Source organism: Poeciliopsis prolifica, unplaced genomic scaffold, assembly GCF_027474105.1.
Source record: "Poeciliopsis prolifica strain line A6 unplaced genomic scaffold, Auburn_PproV2 SCAFFOLD013, whole genome shotgun sequence".
Taxonomy (NCBI): Eukaryota; Metazoa; Chordata; class Actinopteri; order Cyprinodontiformes; family Poeciliidae; genus Poeciliopsis; species Poeciliopsis prolifica.
Genome location: NW_026562388.1, coordinates 11212857 through 11225795, shown reverse-complemented (window position 1 = coordinate 11225795; position 12939 = coordinate 11212857). Strand labels below are relative to the sequence as shown.

General features: G+C 38.7%; 1 protein-coding gene across 1 annotated transcript in view; it reads left to right on the top strand.

Annotated features, from left to right (window-relative positions):
* The window catches only part of LOC129365281 (latent-transforming growth factor beta-binding protein 1-like), a 103469-nt gene that overhangs the window by 36957 nt on the left and 53573 nt on the right, over positions 1-12939 (top strand). The window contains 4 exon segments of the mRNA XM_055038405.1: positions 3682-3947; positions 5285-5500; positions 9133-9339; positions 11545-11828. Coding sequence (XP_054894380.1) covers positions 3682-3947; positions 5285-5500; positions 9133-9339; positions 11545-11828 — 973 coding nt within the window.

Sequence of the window (12939 nt, the reverse complement as noted above, 5' to 3'; positions counted from 1 at the left end):
GTATCCCTCTCTCACACTGAGCTCCTTCAGACTAGCCAGCATCTATTAGCAAACACCTAGTGGAACTGGCCATCAGCTGAACTCATTATCCGAACTGCTTATCAGTGCAATGCTGGTAAAAATGTTGAAATGTATGTAGAGGAGCATTGTTAGGATGACTTCAGAAAGAGCTAGAGTTTTTAAAGGTGTTAAATTATGGAGTCAATTTTCTTTTAAGTCATATTCAGTAGTAATATGACTTAAAGTTACTGAAGGTAAGGCAGTTACTTGATTGTGCTGTTTAAGTGCCTGGAAAGTACACAGTACTGCCCCTTTCAGTCATAATTCACTATTTTACGATTCAACCATCAAAAAACATATAAAATACTTGAGTAACTTTTAGTTTAAAGAAATTATCAGTGGCGTCACTGACTTGGCCAAGGGTGATTTTGTTAAAAGCAAGTTCTAACATTCTTTTTTTTTTTTTTTCCCCAACTGGAAAAGTACTCAGGTCAAAGATTGGATTTCTATAAATGTTTTCATGATAGATTTAGCTGTTACAATAAAATTAGAATGTAATAAAAGATTATTTTGTTCTGCCCTGTCCAAAGGTTGAATGGAGAGGTAAAATGTCAAGTCAAAAGTATTTTTTTGTGTAGATATAGAATGTCTCAGCAAGTCTGTCGTTTTCAGCACAGTGACTTCATTTTATTCACCCAGAACATCTAGCTTCATTTAGAGGTATATTCATGGAGGACATGGTCCATATTCACAAAATACTAAAGCAAAACTTGTTTTAATGATTAGTTTCTGACTAAATTGTTCCTCTCTTTAAAGTGAACTTTAAATTCTTGTGAAGATAAAAGTAATTATCTACACATTAATGCCCTCAAGAGAAATCTGAAGCCTCTGGGAGTGGCCATTGGAGTTTTATGAGCCTTTCGAGTTTCTCGAGGAAAAGGGAAAATAGGGAAATTGCTTCAAATTAGATCATGCTGCAGGGATCATGTTTGTGGTTGAGCTCATTAGATATGTTCTCACATCTCCCACCCAGTGTTATAAAGCTTGAAATAAATGTGATCACAGCACTAATACTTTCAGCATATGGAAAACTGCATCACTCCACATGTGGGACTCCCCTCTTACATATATCATCAGTTTTACAACTTCTTTTTAATTATGTTCAGGCTCATAGCATTTAATTGTAAAATCATTTACTTGACAAGAAATGTGTTGAAAAAACACGAACGAGTAAACACAACCAACGCAGATGAAAACTCATAAAACAGTGTATAACACAATTTTTACCTAAGACAAGAGGAGAAAAAAAAATGACTTCACTCATTTGTTTTAAAGTTTAAAAAAGTAAAGATTTATATGAAGATTTTTTCATTGAGAATAAAAACTTTCTTAGAATTAAAGCTTGAAAAACTAGCCAAATAGCACCCCATGAGCCTTACATAATGCTCAGTGGAGTGTAGAGTCTGCCTGGAGTTCTTCTCCAATTTTTTATCACAAAAATCGTCATTTGTGATAAAAAATTGGGATTTGAAACATCATATTTCTGTAGTCCTCAAAACATTATTATGATGACACACTCGCTCTTACCAGCCACTTTAAACTAATGAAACTCAAGTTGGAGGGAAGTTCTAATTTTGACATATAATCACAATGCATCCCCAGTAAAATGGTCTCCTTCATTTGATCCGTTCAGAGAGAAAAACAGTTGCAGCTGAAGCTAATTACATAAATATAGAAGAATTGTTTGGACTTAGCCATAATTGATTTAATGTAATCTGTAGACATCAAGAGATGTTTTGTGCCAACCGAGGACACAAAAAGTGAAAAACAGAGCACCCAGAAGAGCAGTAGCAATTGAAGGTGACAAGTCGGAAAGAGCAGAAGCTTCTTAAAGAGACAGCGACCCAATTTCAAGGCTTTAAAGTCAAAAGCCTTTGAAGTCATATTTGATATATACAGCATTTTCATAACAATTGAAGACAACAGTCACTTGTTTTCTGTGTGCCTGGAAAATAATATAAAAACGTACTTTTATAGGTTTTATCGCTTTAAAAAATGAATTATGCCCTTTTAAAAGGGTTTTACACAACCAATTTGATATTTAAGTGTATTAGATAATCCTGAAATATGTAGATGGAGAACATCATCATATCCCTACTCCCGTTTCCCTGCTTACCCTCTGATCAAAAGTCTGGGTGGACAACGATGAGCTCATGCTGTGAGGAAGTGACTTTGCCATTTGAATGCGCCTGAGTCGGAAGGAGCAACATCTGGCTAAGCCCAGGAAGCGATGCAGGATGCTTGGAGGCCAGGTGTCAGCATTAGCAATGGAACTGAGCCAACCATAACTTGGATTTGAAACTGTATCTGGGTTTGGTATATCTGTCCATCCTTTTACCACCATAACATCAGAGCCTCTTGTTTCCTTGTCATTCTAAACCCTTAGGACCCACCCTTTAGACTCAGCATCTGGGTGAGCAGCTGGCAGCTGTGTGTGCTGCCTGGAGTCTTTTGAAATGATGATGTGACAGACCATTATCAAATGTTTGCCTCCTTTTCTCCTTTTTCATTTGGTGTCCTGTCCTTATTAACAGCAGGAATGTACTCTGGAAAAAAAGAGAGACTTGCACAGGCTTGTGCACAGCTGGGACAGGGTGTGTGCATGTGTGTGTTTACTTTTGTTTTTGCAAGTGTGTGGGCATGTGGATATTTGTGTCCAATATGGTTATTGTCAAAAAATCACTTTGTGTCTATAGTTCAACTGAACGTATCCACTGTGTAAATATGTAATGTGTGGCTTCATAGCCACATATAATAAAGTAATGAATAGCTGATATCCTCACTTGGGCTTTGATTACCACCTTAAGTAGCTTGTAAGATTGCAGGTGTGCTTTGTGGACCGGCTCCTCTGATCTGTCCGGCAGGGTTTGTCTTTGTCTCACTCTGTCTGTCAGGACAGATCACAGTGATCCAGATGTTTTGGCATAGGCGGAACCCAGCATTCCACAATCAATCCCAAACTCCAGGTAGGCCTGTCTGCCTCCTCCTTTCAGGTCACATGCACCCGATCTTCGAAGTTTTGCAACTGACCCAAAATCAAATGCTCACTGGGACACAATGTGCCCTTTTCGGGCATGGTTTGACTCAGTTCATCACCTTTGCTTTAATATTTCCTCCTCTCCAGTGGAAGTTTCAGGACATTCCTCTTTAGGTGGCCACGGGAGTTCCTAATCTAGACAAGCATACGCTAGGGGTGACAGAAAGATCTAATCCAGACACCTCTTTAGATGCACAAGTACATACACAGACAAAGTGGGAGTAGTAATTATTTTTCCTTTTGGCTGCCTGATACGGTGTACTGTCTAGTCTTGCGAAATGTTGTTACTGTCTAGCTGAGTCTTAGTGATTGGTGGGGCTCTTTGCAGCAGATGTCCTGTGAGCTTAAAGAATTTTATGCTCTATTAAATTAATTAAAATAAAAGAGCCTTAAATTTGCTTCACCTCATCTATAAAATCAGTTTGACAAAGCTATGACCTATACAGCATCTCTCAAAAGTTCATTTAATTTGATTTCACAGTGATCAACATACAATTTGTTTTGATGGGTGTGTCTTGTTTCACTGTGCTTATTTGTTGGAAGTTAATTAGAGTTTTTTTCTGTTTTGATTATGTGATCTGCAGAACCCAAGCAAGACGAGGACCTGCGTACTCCTCGCCTCAGCAGAGTGGGACCTCCCGTACCGTGAAGCGTTATCCATCGTCCTCTGAGCCCATAACCTCCAATGCCCTGCCCAATGGCAACGGCTTTGCAAACGGCCACAACAGTGAGAACAGAAACTGGTACTCCCACAGGAACAGACAAAGCAACACCCCATCCCTTAATGGCCAGAGGCCTCCTAGTGATAGCCATTTGCAGGGGCAGTTCAACAATGTGGTGCATCCAGCAGGTAATAACAAGAAACTAATAATTTCTATACCATTTCTTTTCTAAAAATATTTCTTTTTAGTCTTCCTATTTTACCGGGGCATTATCAGAAAAAGAAGCAACATCATAATGTATGTGTAATACACAAGAGAGATGTTTTAGAAGAAAAACTTAAAGATTACAGAGTTAACATTTCAAAGTGTTTATTGCAGCTCATGTTTTTATCAGAGTGATTAGAGCTGTTTGCATTAATAAAACAGCAGCCTCAATTGTATTCCCTTGATAATGTAGATTCTTACCTTAACTGTGACATTTGCAAAAGCTTTCAATCATTTGCAAATTCATCAGAATTTCTAGAGACACACATTGAAAGCTCCAAAGGATAAATTAGAGCAATTTTGCTGAAATATGAAATATGCCTTCCTGTTATCTATGAAGAATATTACTTTGTCAGCTGCCTGAACATCTAGACATCTCACAGAAAAAAAACTTAAAAAAAAATGTTTCTTCTGATTTTATTTTAGATATCTTATTAAAATAGTCTTCATCACTCAGCTACAGAGTCCTCAAGGAAGAGTGTTACTGTCAACCGCGCAGCTCTTAATAGATTTGATTTTCTAAGTTTCCAACAGGCTAGCGCAAATTGAGCTAAAAATAATCTTATTCTAGTCTCCAGGCAACTTTTATAAGACAAACACACTCATAAACTGGGATACAGTACACCGTATCAGCCACAGAGCCTAACCCCACAAGCCCATTAGCCTCTGTGGTCTGCAGGACTCAGGCAGATGTTTTATATCATTGCTGCATTCATTGTATATCTTTGCACTAACCTCTCTGTAATAACAAGCAATGATCTCTGGGGCTTCTTCTTGCAGTAGAAACAATTTGACCTTATTATTTCTACTTTTTACTCTCAAATATGTTACCCAGTGAAAACAGCTGTCTGGAGATCTGGCTTCTGTTCTTTTTCTTGTTTTGTGCCAGGTCTGCGGCTGTTGAGCATATTCCCACCATTACACCATGTTCAGATGCACTTACTCTCTCTTTGTCTCCATAACACATCCACACATCCACAACACCTTCTCCTCAAGATAAAGTGCTTTGGAGCCTCGCCCAACACCTAACAGTTCTCTCCTCCAGCCCCTTTTCCCGGCTTGTGCCACATTGCTCATTTGGCTGTAGTGTTCCACTAGCCGACCGTCAGCACACACCCTTACGCACTTAAAAACCCTCTGTTCGCCTGGATGAAGAGTGTGTCACTGTGAGGCTGGAGTGGAGGAAAGATGCAGCTCTTCTTAAGCCCATTTTGCCTCCTGTCGCTGCTTCTTCTCAAGCAGATGTGCTCGTGTCTTCCAGGGGCTAACCTCACCTCGAACCTTGACCGGATTAAGATTGTCTTCACACCTATGCTCTGCCGAAGGGTGTGCAGCGGCGGGCGCTGCTACAATAGCTGCGAGAAGGGAGATGTCACCACTGTATACAGCGACAACTCGCAGCAGCAGCAGCAGCAACAGCAGCAGCAGCAGCAGCAGCAGCAGCAACAACAGCCAAAGAACCAAGGCTTCAGACTCTGTAAGTTTTGAATCCCGGCCCTCAACTCCTGCTTCTCTTCTCCCTCATATGCGTTTTTTATTTTGGGGTGGGGGATGGGGGGGGGTGTTGCTTTTTTGACTTCTCAGTGTCTCTTTTGTTTACTTTCCATTTCCCACACACTTTACATGTGTCTCCATTCTGATATCTCATTCCTCTTTTATGAGGAGAGCTTGACAAAATGGATTCCCGGTAGCATGCTGTCTGTTCCTGACACTAAGCACAAAGAACAAGGAGAGTGGTGTAGATTAAACTTGAGTTCTAAATTAAAAACTTACTCTAAAGGAGGAAAAAAACAACTGAGAAAGCAGTAGAAAAGCACTGTAAAATGGGGCTAATCTCTCTTCATAGACACACACGTGGAGTTGGTGGTCCCACGCTCCCAGCACTTAGCCCCATCTCTTTGTGGTTTGCACCTTGTGGTTGGCCCTGCTGTTAACCATTTAACGTGCTCCCTGGGAGAGCAGAAGCGAATGAAAGAATCGACGGAGAGGCAGAAGGAGAGAAAGAGTAGCAGCATGAACAGGATTTTATGGGGATTACACTAAACCTGCCATTTATCCAGAGGGCTTTGCTCCAAATTCACACAGAACGGTGTCCATGGGAAGGGAGGGGCTGGTCAGTGCCAGGGCAAGGGCGACCCAACCCCTGCATGCTTCTTGTTTTTTTTCATCAGTTTTAGGGGTCTAGCTAAGAATAATTAATAGGGGGAGATTAGTTGAAAAAGCTGTTTGTGTCTCAGACAAGTGGTATTTTTATTTGTCCCACATCTTAAGTTTCTCAGTTCAATTGACTTTTTTTTGTTGTTGTTTTATGAGTATGCAGTCATCTGGGAGTTGGTACACCCATGTGTTGACTAGGTGTCGCTTGATTGATCTTGAGAATAGTGAGAGCATCTTGCGTGCTTTGTGCAACACTGGCCTGCATTTTATCTCTCGACTTTTCTTTTATTTAAGGAGAGCAGCACATACTTTATGTTTTACTCACCAATTTCATCGTATTTAATCAAGATTTTGCGTGTTAGATCAACACACAGTTTGCATTATTGTGAAATCTGAAAAGTGAGTTTATTGTCTGTCTCGACTGGGTTCGCACATTATAGAATGACATTTTGCTCATTTTTGTTTGCAAAAATTGCTTAATCCCAGTCAGATTAAATGGAGCACATCCTTAAACATTAGATTTCAAGTCTTTCCATGGATTCACAATTATATCTATGCATATACTTGGCAGTCTGATATTTATGCTGCATTGACATATTGGGGTCAGTGTCCTGCTGGAAGGTGAACCTTCAACCCAATTTCAAGTTTCTAGCATCCTCGACCAAGTTTTTTTCTAATACTGCCAGATATTTAGATCCATCCCTCATCTTTTCCATATTGATCAGTTTACCTGACCCCTAGCTGAAGAAAAGCATGCCCACGCAGGCTCCTGCTGACCCAGTTTTCATGATAGTGGTTCTAATGGTTCTCTTATCAACAGATTTGTAATGGGAATCTCTGCAGTTCCTCCAGACCCAACATGACCTCTTGAAAGCTTTGCATGTTGATGATTTCCTCTCCTTTCCCATCCTGTCAGTTCAGGTCGAGAGCTTGTCTTGGTATGCTTACAGAGGTGTCATACTCATTCCATTATCAGATGATGGATTAAACTCTCTATTTCATAGACTAAGATCCCTGACCTTTCTGGTTGGTTCGTTTATCTTCATGAGTTGCTTATTCACTAATGTTCTCTTGACCTTTGACCTTTGAGGTCTTCACAAAACAGTTATAATGTGGTGAAATCACACACAGGTGGACTCTGAAAGCAATTTATTACACTTTTGTTCATTGGTGTCATTGTCAAGGGGACTGAATACAAATGCGCATAGCAGCTTTTTAAAATGTATTTTTAGTTGTTCAAAAATAAAGAAGAAAGAAAACCATGAACATTTTTCCTTTTCACAATTATGGACTACCTTCTGCTGGTCTAACATAAAATCGGATGAAGGATTTTTACTTGGAAAAAAATATAAATAGATCAATGTCTACTGAGGGTTTCGCAATGTGTTGAATTTATGCAAACAGGTAGGAGTAAACCAGTCCTAAATTTAAGATCTTAACTGCAAATCTAGCTGACTTATAAAGTATAAACAGACTGTTGCTGTAGATTTACATCCCCATTAAAAGGATTATAGAATAAGGCATGGATATTCCAAACACTTTTAACAGAAGCCTCCCAAAATATTACATTCCCCACACCTCAGCAACCTACCTCAACAGTGTGCTTATATCCGCCCCCGCCGAATTTCCAGAGATCTCCTCTTATTACATAAAGGCACGTCTTGAAAGACCATAAGCTCAAATGCTGTAATTCCTTGGGATGTGCATGGATGTCCAGGAATGTCAACAATTTCATCTTGTTATGTTTAATGCATGGTGCAATAAACTCTGTTTGCATAATTACAAGAGGCTTTTGTTTGATTCACTCCCTTTTTCTTTATGCGACATTCTCTGGAAATCTGGTTGTAAAGTGAAAAGTGTTTTTGTTTAGAGATTCCTGAATGGTCAGACAGAGTCGTCAGCACTATGTGGGTCCAAAAATAGTTAATGCCAGCCTGGATCTGGTCTGACACAGAGCAGCACAAACACATTGACTCCTTCAGCTGATAATTTAGCCAGCATGTTGAATCGCAGGAGGCCCCCCTGTTTGTGTGGCTCTTTTTTTGATGTTGTGAATTTCCTATCACTATGTTCCTTTTGTTACTTTTTCTGTCGTTTCTGTTTAAACATTCCATTTTAAGCCCTGACATTTGTTGATATTTTTCTGTTTTTATACCATTGCCCGCTCTTGGATATCCCTGCAATGACACTGCTGGTAATGTTGGTCGACAGGGAGCTCATTTCCCTGCATGCCATCAAGACTGTCCAGTCTCTCTACAGTCCCTGTTTTCGCCTTGTTAATGTGGGACTGTCTGCCTGAAAGAGACAGAGAGGATGCAGTTCACAGCAGGATTCTGCCATAATGAGACTCTTTCATCTCGTAATATGTGGATACAGTCCTAAAAGAAGGCCCCCAGATTTTCTTAATAGAGAATTGAAAAATGTCCCTTTTACAATTATTTATATCCTGGTATGTTCTTTGTTCATTATGGATGAATAGATTTTTTTAATTTAGACTTTCTTTGATGTTGTATCGGAGCAAATCTGTAGGGGGGAGCAGGTCTGGGTATGCAGAAGGTTTACCAGGGACCCCTACCTTAAGACAAAAGTGTTTGAGAAAGCAGCACATCTGGCAAGTGCAGGATTTTTTTTCTCTTTATGAAGAATTGCAACCAATAAATCAAACTGGAGACAGAGTATTATTCAGAAATTTTTTACAAAAGGAGAGGCATGAAAGAAAAAGTTGGCATTTAAAAAATATCTCCTGAAATGAGGCGCCTAGTGGCAAACAGCATGACCACTGCCTACTGTTTGCAAACAAATCCTACCAAGTGGAAACCTTAGGAACATGCCCTTCCTATTAGTGCTGCCCCTCATCTTCCCCATTACCTAATCTTTGTTGTTGAAAATCATTCAATTAAAATGTTGGGTGTTGTAATCTCCCATCATTCACTTTGTGCTCCTTCTCTGCAGTCTTCTGTCAAATCCCCTGCATGAACGGAGGCCGATGCATTGGCAGGGACCTCTGTTGGTGCCCATCGAATTCAACTGGGAAGTTTTGCCACCTACCAGCACCACCACCTCCCAGACCCACTCCTCACAGCCGCAAGGAAGCGACCCACCAGGCAGCGAAATCACCATCCCATTCCACGTACACTTTGCCACTCTCCAATCAGCATGGTAAACATACTTTCAAAATGGGGACAGTGTGTTCTATTTCAATTTATTTCAAGATGGACTTCGGAGATAGGTTTTAATCTTTTAAGCAAGAGTCTGTTTAAAGATTATGACCAGTTGATATATAGTAGTAGACTTGTCTCTTGGCATCTCTGTTTAGTGCGGTCACAGTTTGTCTTAGAGGCTCAATAAACATCTCATTTGAAAAGTACTGATATCAAGGCTGTTATTGTCTTATAACAAATTTAATCTCAAAGCATCATACCTTTATTGGGAACTCTATGTAATGAACATTTAATCCAATATCACATCTGCATTGGTTGGTATTAAGAGAGAACATAATGGCTCCTTCCATGATGGGAGTTGAAGGCGGATAGCAGTGAGACGCCTACTGTGAAAAGAAAATTTAAAATATTTCCAGTCAAAGTAACTCTTGATAAATGGAGACAAGAAGCAAAACTTTGAAGACAATTATATTTCTAACACTGCCTCACTTTTAATTAGAACAGTTAATCTGACTTGAAACACTTTCTTGTTTATAATTGTCCAGTTCAAATCAAATTATGACTAAACTAAAAACATTTCTTGGTGATTTTCACCATTAGCACTGAGAGGATCACAACATCAAGAAGGTACTGAACGATGTACTGTCAAATAGCTCAAAGGGAATTAGCTATTTCAAAGTAAAGAAAGTCAAGAAATATCTTTTTTGAAAATTTGTACCATTTTCAAGGTTATGGAAATTAACTGTAACAACAATAAGACACTGAGAAAAGCAACACCACTATTTCACATTTTCCAACAGATAAAGTCAAGAAGATATTGTAGCTGTATTTTTAAAAAGTGTTTTAACTACTTTTATTGACAATTATAGCTCTTAGTGAGGTTAGCATATCTAACTATTACTGTATTTTCTAAATTTTTCTATATTCGTTATCTTAGAGCTTTTTGTAATGTCACAGCAAACGCCCAGCCACACAGGGCCATGGCACCTGGACCAGTTGCCTTCAGCCCAATATCTGATCCAGGAATGACATCAGTCTGGGTTGCAATATAATATTGGATCAAATCAGTTTTATCTCAACTATCATCATTAAGTTTGACGCAAATACTTTTAAATGCTTTTTAAATGCTCAGAGGGCTCGATTTTGATTTTCAGCACTGTTTATAGTGTGGAGCTCTGCTTCTGTGGGACAGCTGTGGAGGCCAGACTCTATTTTAAGCAAATGAACTAATGGATGACTCAGTGGAAGTCCGGACATAGTTTGGATAAGGGTTCTTTTATCATAACAGCAGTGGTTATTAGTAACAGAGCTGAGACATTGTGATCTTAAAAAAAAATATATATATATATATATATATATATATATATATATATATATATATATATATATATATATATATATATATATATATATATATATATATATTTCATATATATATTTTATATAAAATATATATTTTTTATATATATTTTATATATATAAAATCCTTAATATATATAAAGGATTTGCTTCTTCACTATCCCCACTTTGGAGTTAGGAGGTTTTTTGTCCCATTTAATATTGTTATCTCTGTTGGTATCTCAATCTGCTGAACAGTAAATAGAAGCATATTAAGTTAATTAAAGAGACAAATGTCCATGTTGTTTTGTCACTGCACATAAATTTTCCATTTTGTGTATGTGCTTATTCAAACAGAGGCTGAGGCTTGTTAGGGACGCTTGATAAAATCTGCGTCTTTTACTTGGACGTTGCACTCTGTCTGGAAGATTGTGATTTATGAGAGTGGGTCAGGATTCTGGGAAAAAACCCTGGCACTCCCTGAAGATAGATGCTTCCCCTTCTGTCAGAAAGACAAAAGAGCTCGTTCTAGACATTGCAACATCTTCTAAGCTCTACAGTAAATCTGTTTTTGGTATTTAAATTGATTTGATTTAAACCAGAAAATCCCAAACTCTTTGTGTTCTCCTTGTTGCGTAGTTGTTCACTGCCAGAAATTCTGTCTACTCTAGATCTCATAATTTGCAGATGAAGCAAGTGTTTGTTGAACAAGTTTGTGGGTGATGTTAGCTGATAGCTCAAAAATTGGAAAATGTAAATACAAGTGGTATGCTTTGGATGTTTATGCTTCTTCTTATAATATTGTACATTTTAAAATGTAAACTATCCAATGTTTTGTGTAAACTCTGGGAATCTCTGTCCCAAGTGTCTCTCCACCCATCGCTGGTGAATGTCCACATACAACACCCGGCAGAGGCTGAAGTCCAGGTTCACCAAGTAGCTCGAGTCCAGCCTGGACAGAGACCAGCCACCACAGATGGAGCTCACTCTGTCCAGCAGCGTTCCCAGCCTGGAAACGGACATGAACATACGAGTGAACATAACGGCAGACTCACACACGGGAACGGCCACTGGAATGGCCACAGCACAACTTCCATCCTCCAGAATGGACACGTTGGCAGATGCTTTCAGGAAACAGTAGATGGACAGGTATTATGTTAAGCCTTAGAAAAGCAGTGTTTAAACTGTCATCACTAAGTCATCTTGGAGCATTACACTCATGTTGCAGAGGACAGAGGAGAAAAGTGATTTCATTTTCACATTTTTTTTGCATTCTCTGAGATCTATTGTATGAAAAAGAAAGATAAGCCAGGAGAACGATTTATTTTGGTTTGTCAAAGTTTTATGTACATTGGCCAATAAGCTCGGAGAGAGGAGAAAGAGGAGAACTTTGTCCTTCTCTTTCTTCTCTTTGGTCCTCCTTTGCATTCATGAAACCTTTGCTAGCTAAGAATGAGAACAGCTAATGGTTGAACAAACTTTTGTAAAAATGGTGGGAATTATTTCCATCAAATATAGCTAATGTTGTTAGAAATGAACAATTATTAAATTTTATGTTAACCATCTAATATGCCTGGCTAAAATGTACACAATTTTACTGGGTCAAATTTAATGCCCTTCAAAATCTATTTTAAGGTTTACAGTAAGAATAAAGTATGAAAATTGCAAATGTAACCCAGATAAGGAAAGTAGATGCCTCACTATCTAATGTGATAGCTAATATAGCATTTATTCACTTTGATGCTCTTTGCTTTTAGCTATGCAGTTGCAACAAAGTATTGGTTCATAAGGGAGTCTCGCTGTTTTTTGTTTTTTTTCCCCCCCAGTATTAGATCCCATTTTCTCTAATTGGATTTAATAGTAGCTTGCAATTGAACTTTAGAGTCATAATGTCAAAAAAGAAGCAGAATCTGGGCATAAAAGAAGCATAAGAAAGCATTTGAATAAAGTTTTCCCCTTCTTTCTGCCAGAAAGAATTCACGTTTCCCAAAGGAAATTTCCCATGTTACATCACAGGTATTAGCTAAAAATCTAATAACTACAGTTTGGGAGCCTCTCTCCTTGTTTTTTTTGTTTGTTTTGTTTTTACCAAATACCTTAATGAAGCACACAAAGAAGTTCACAGATGGCCTACGTATCCAGTTCACTCTGAACTTAGAGAAATGTTTTCATCAAGCATATTCTGAATCAGCAACACATATGACCTTGCCAGTGCACAAACACTCAGGCATAAACAGCCATGCATGCTCAAACATATGAT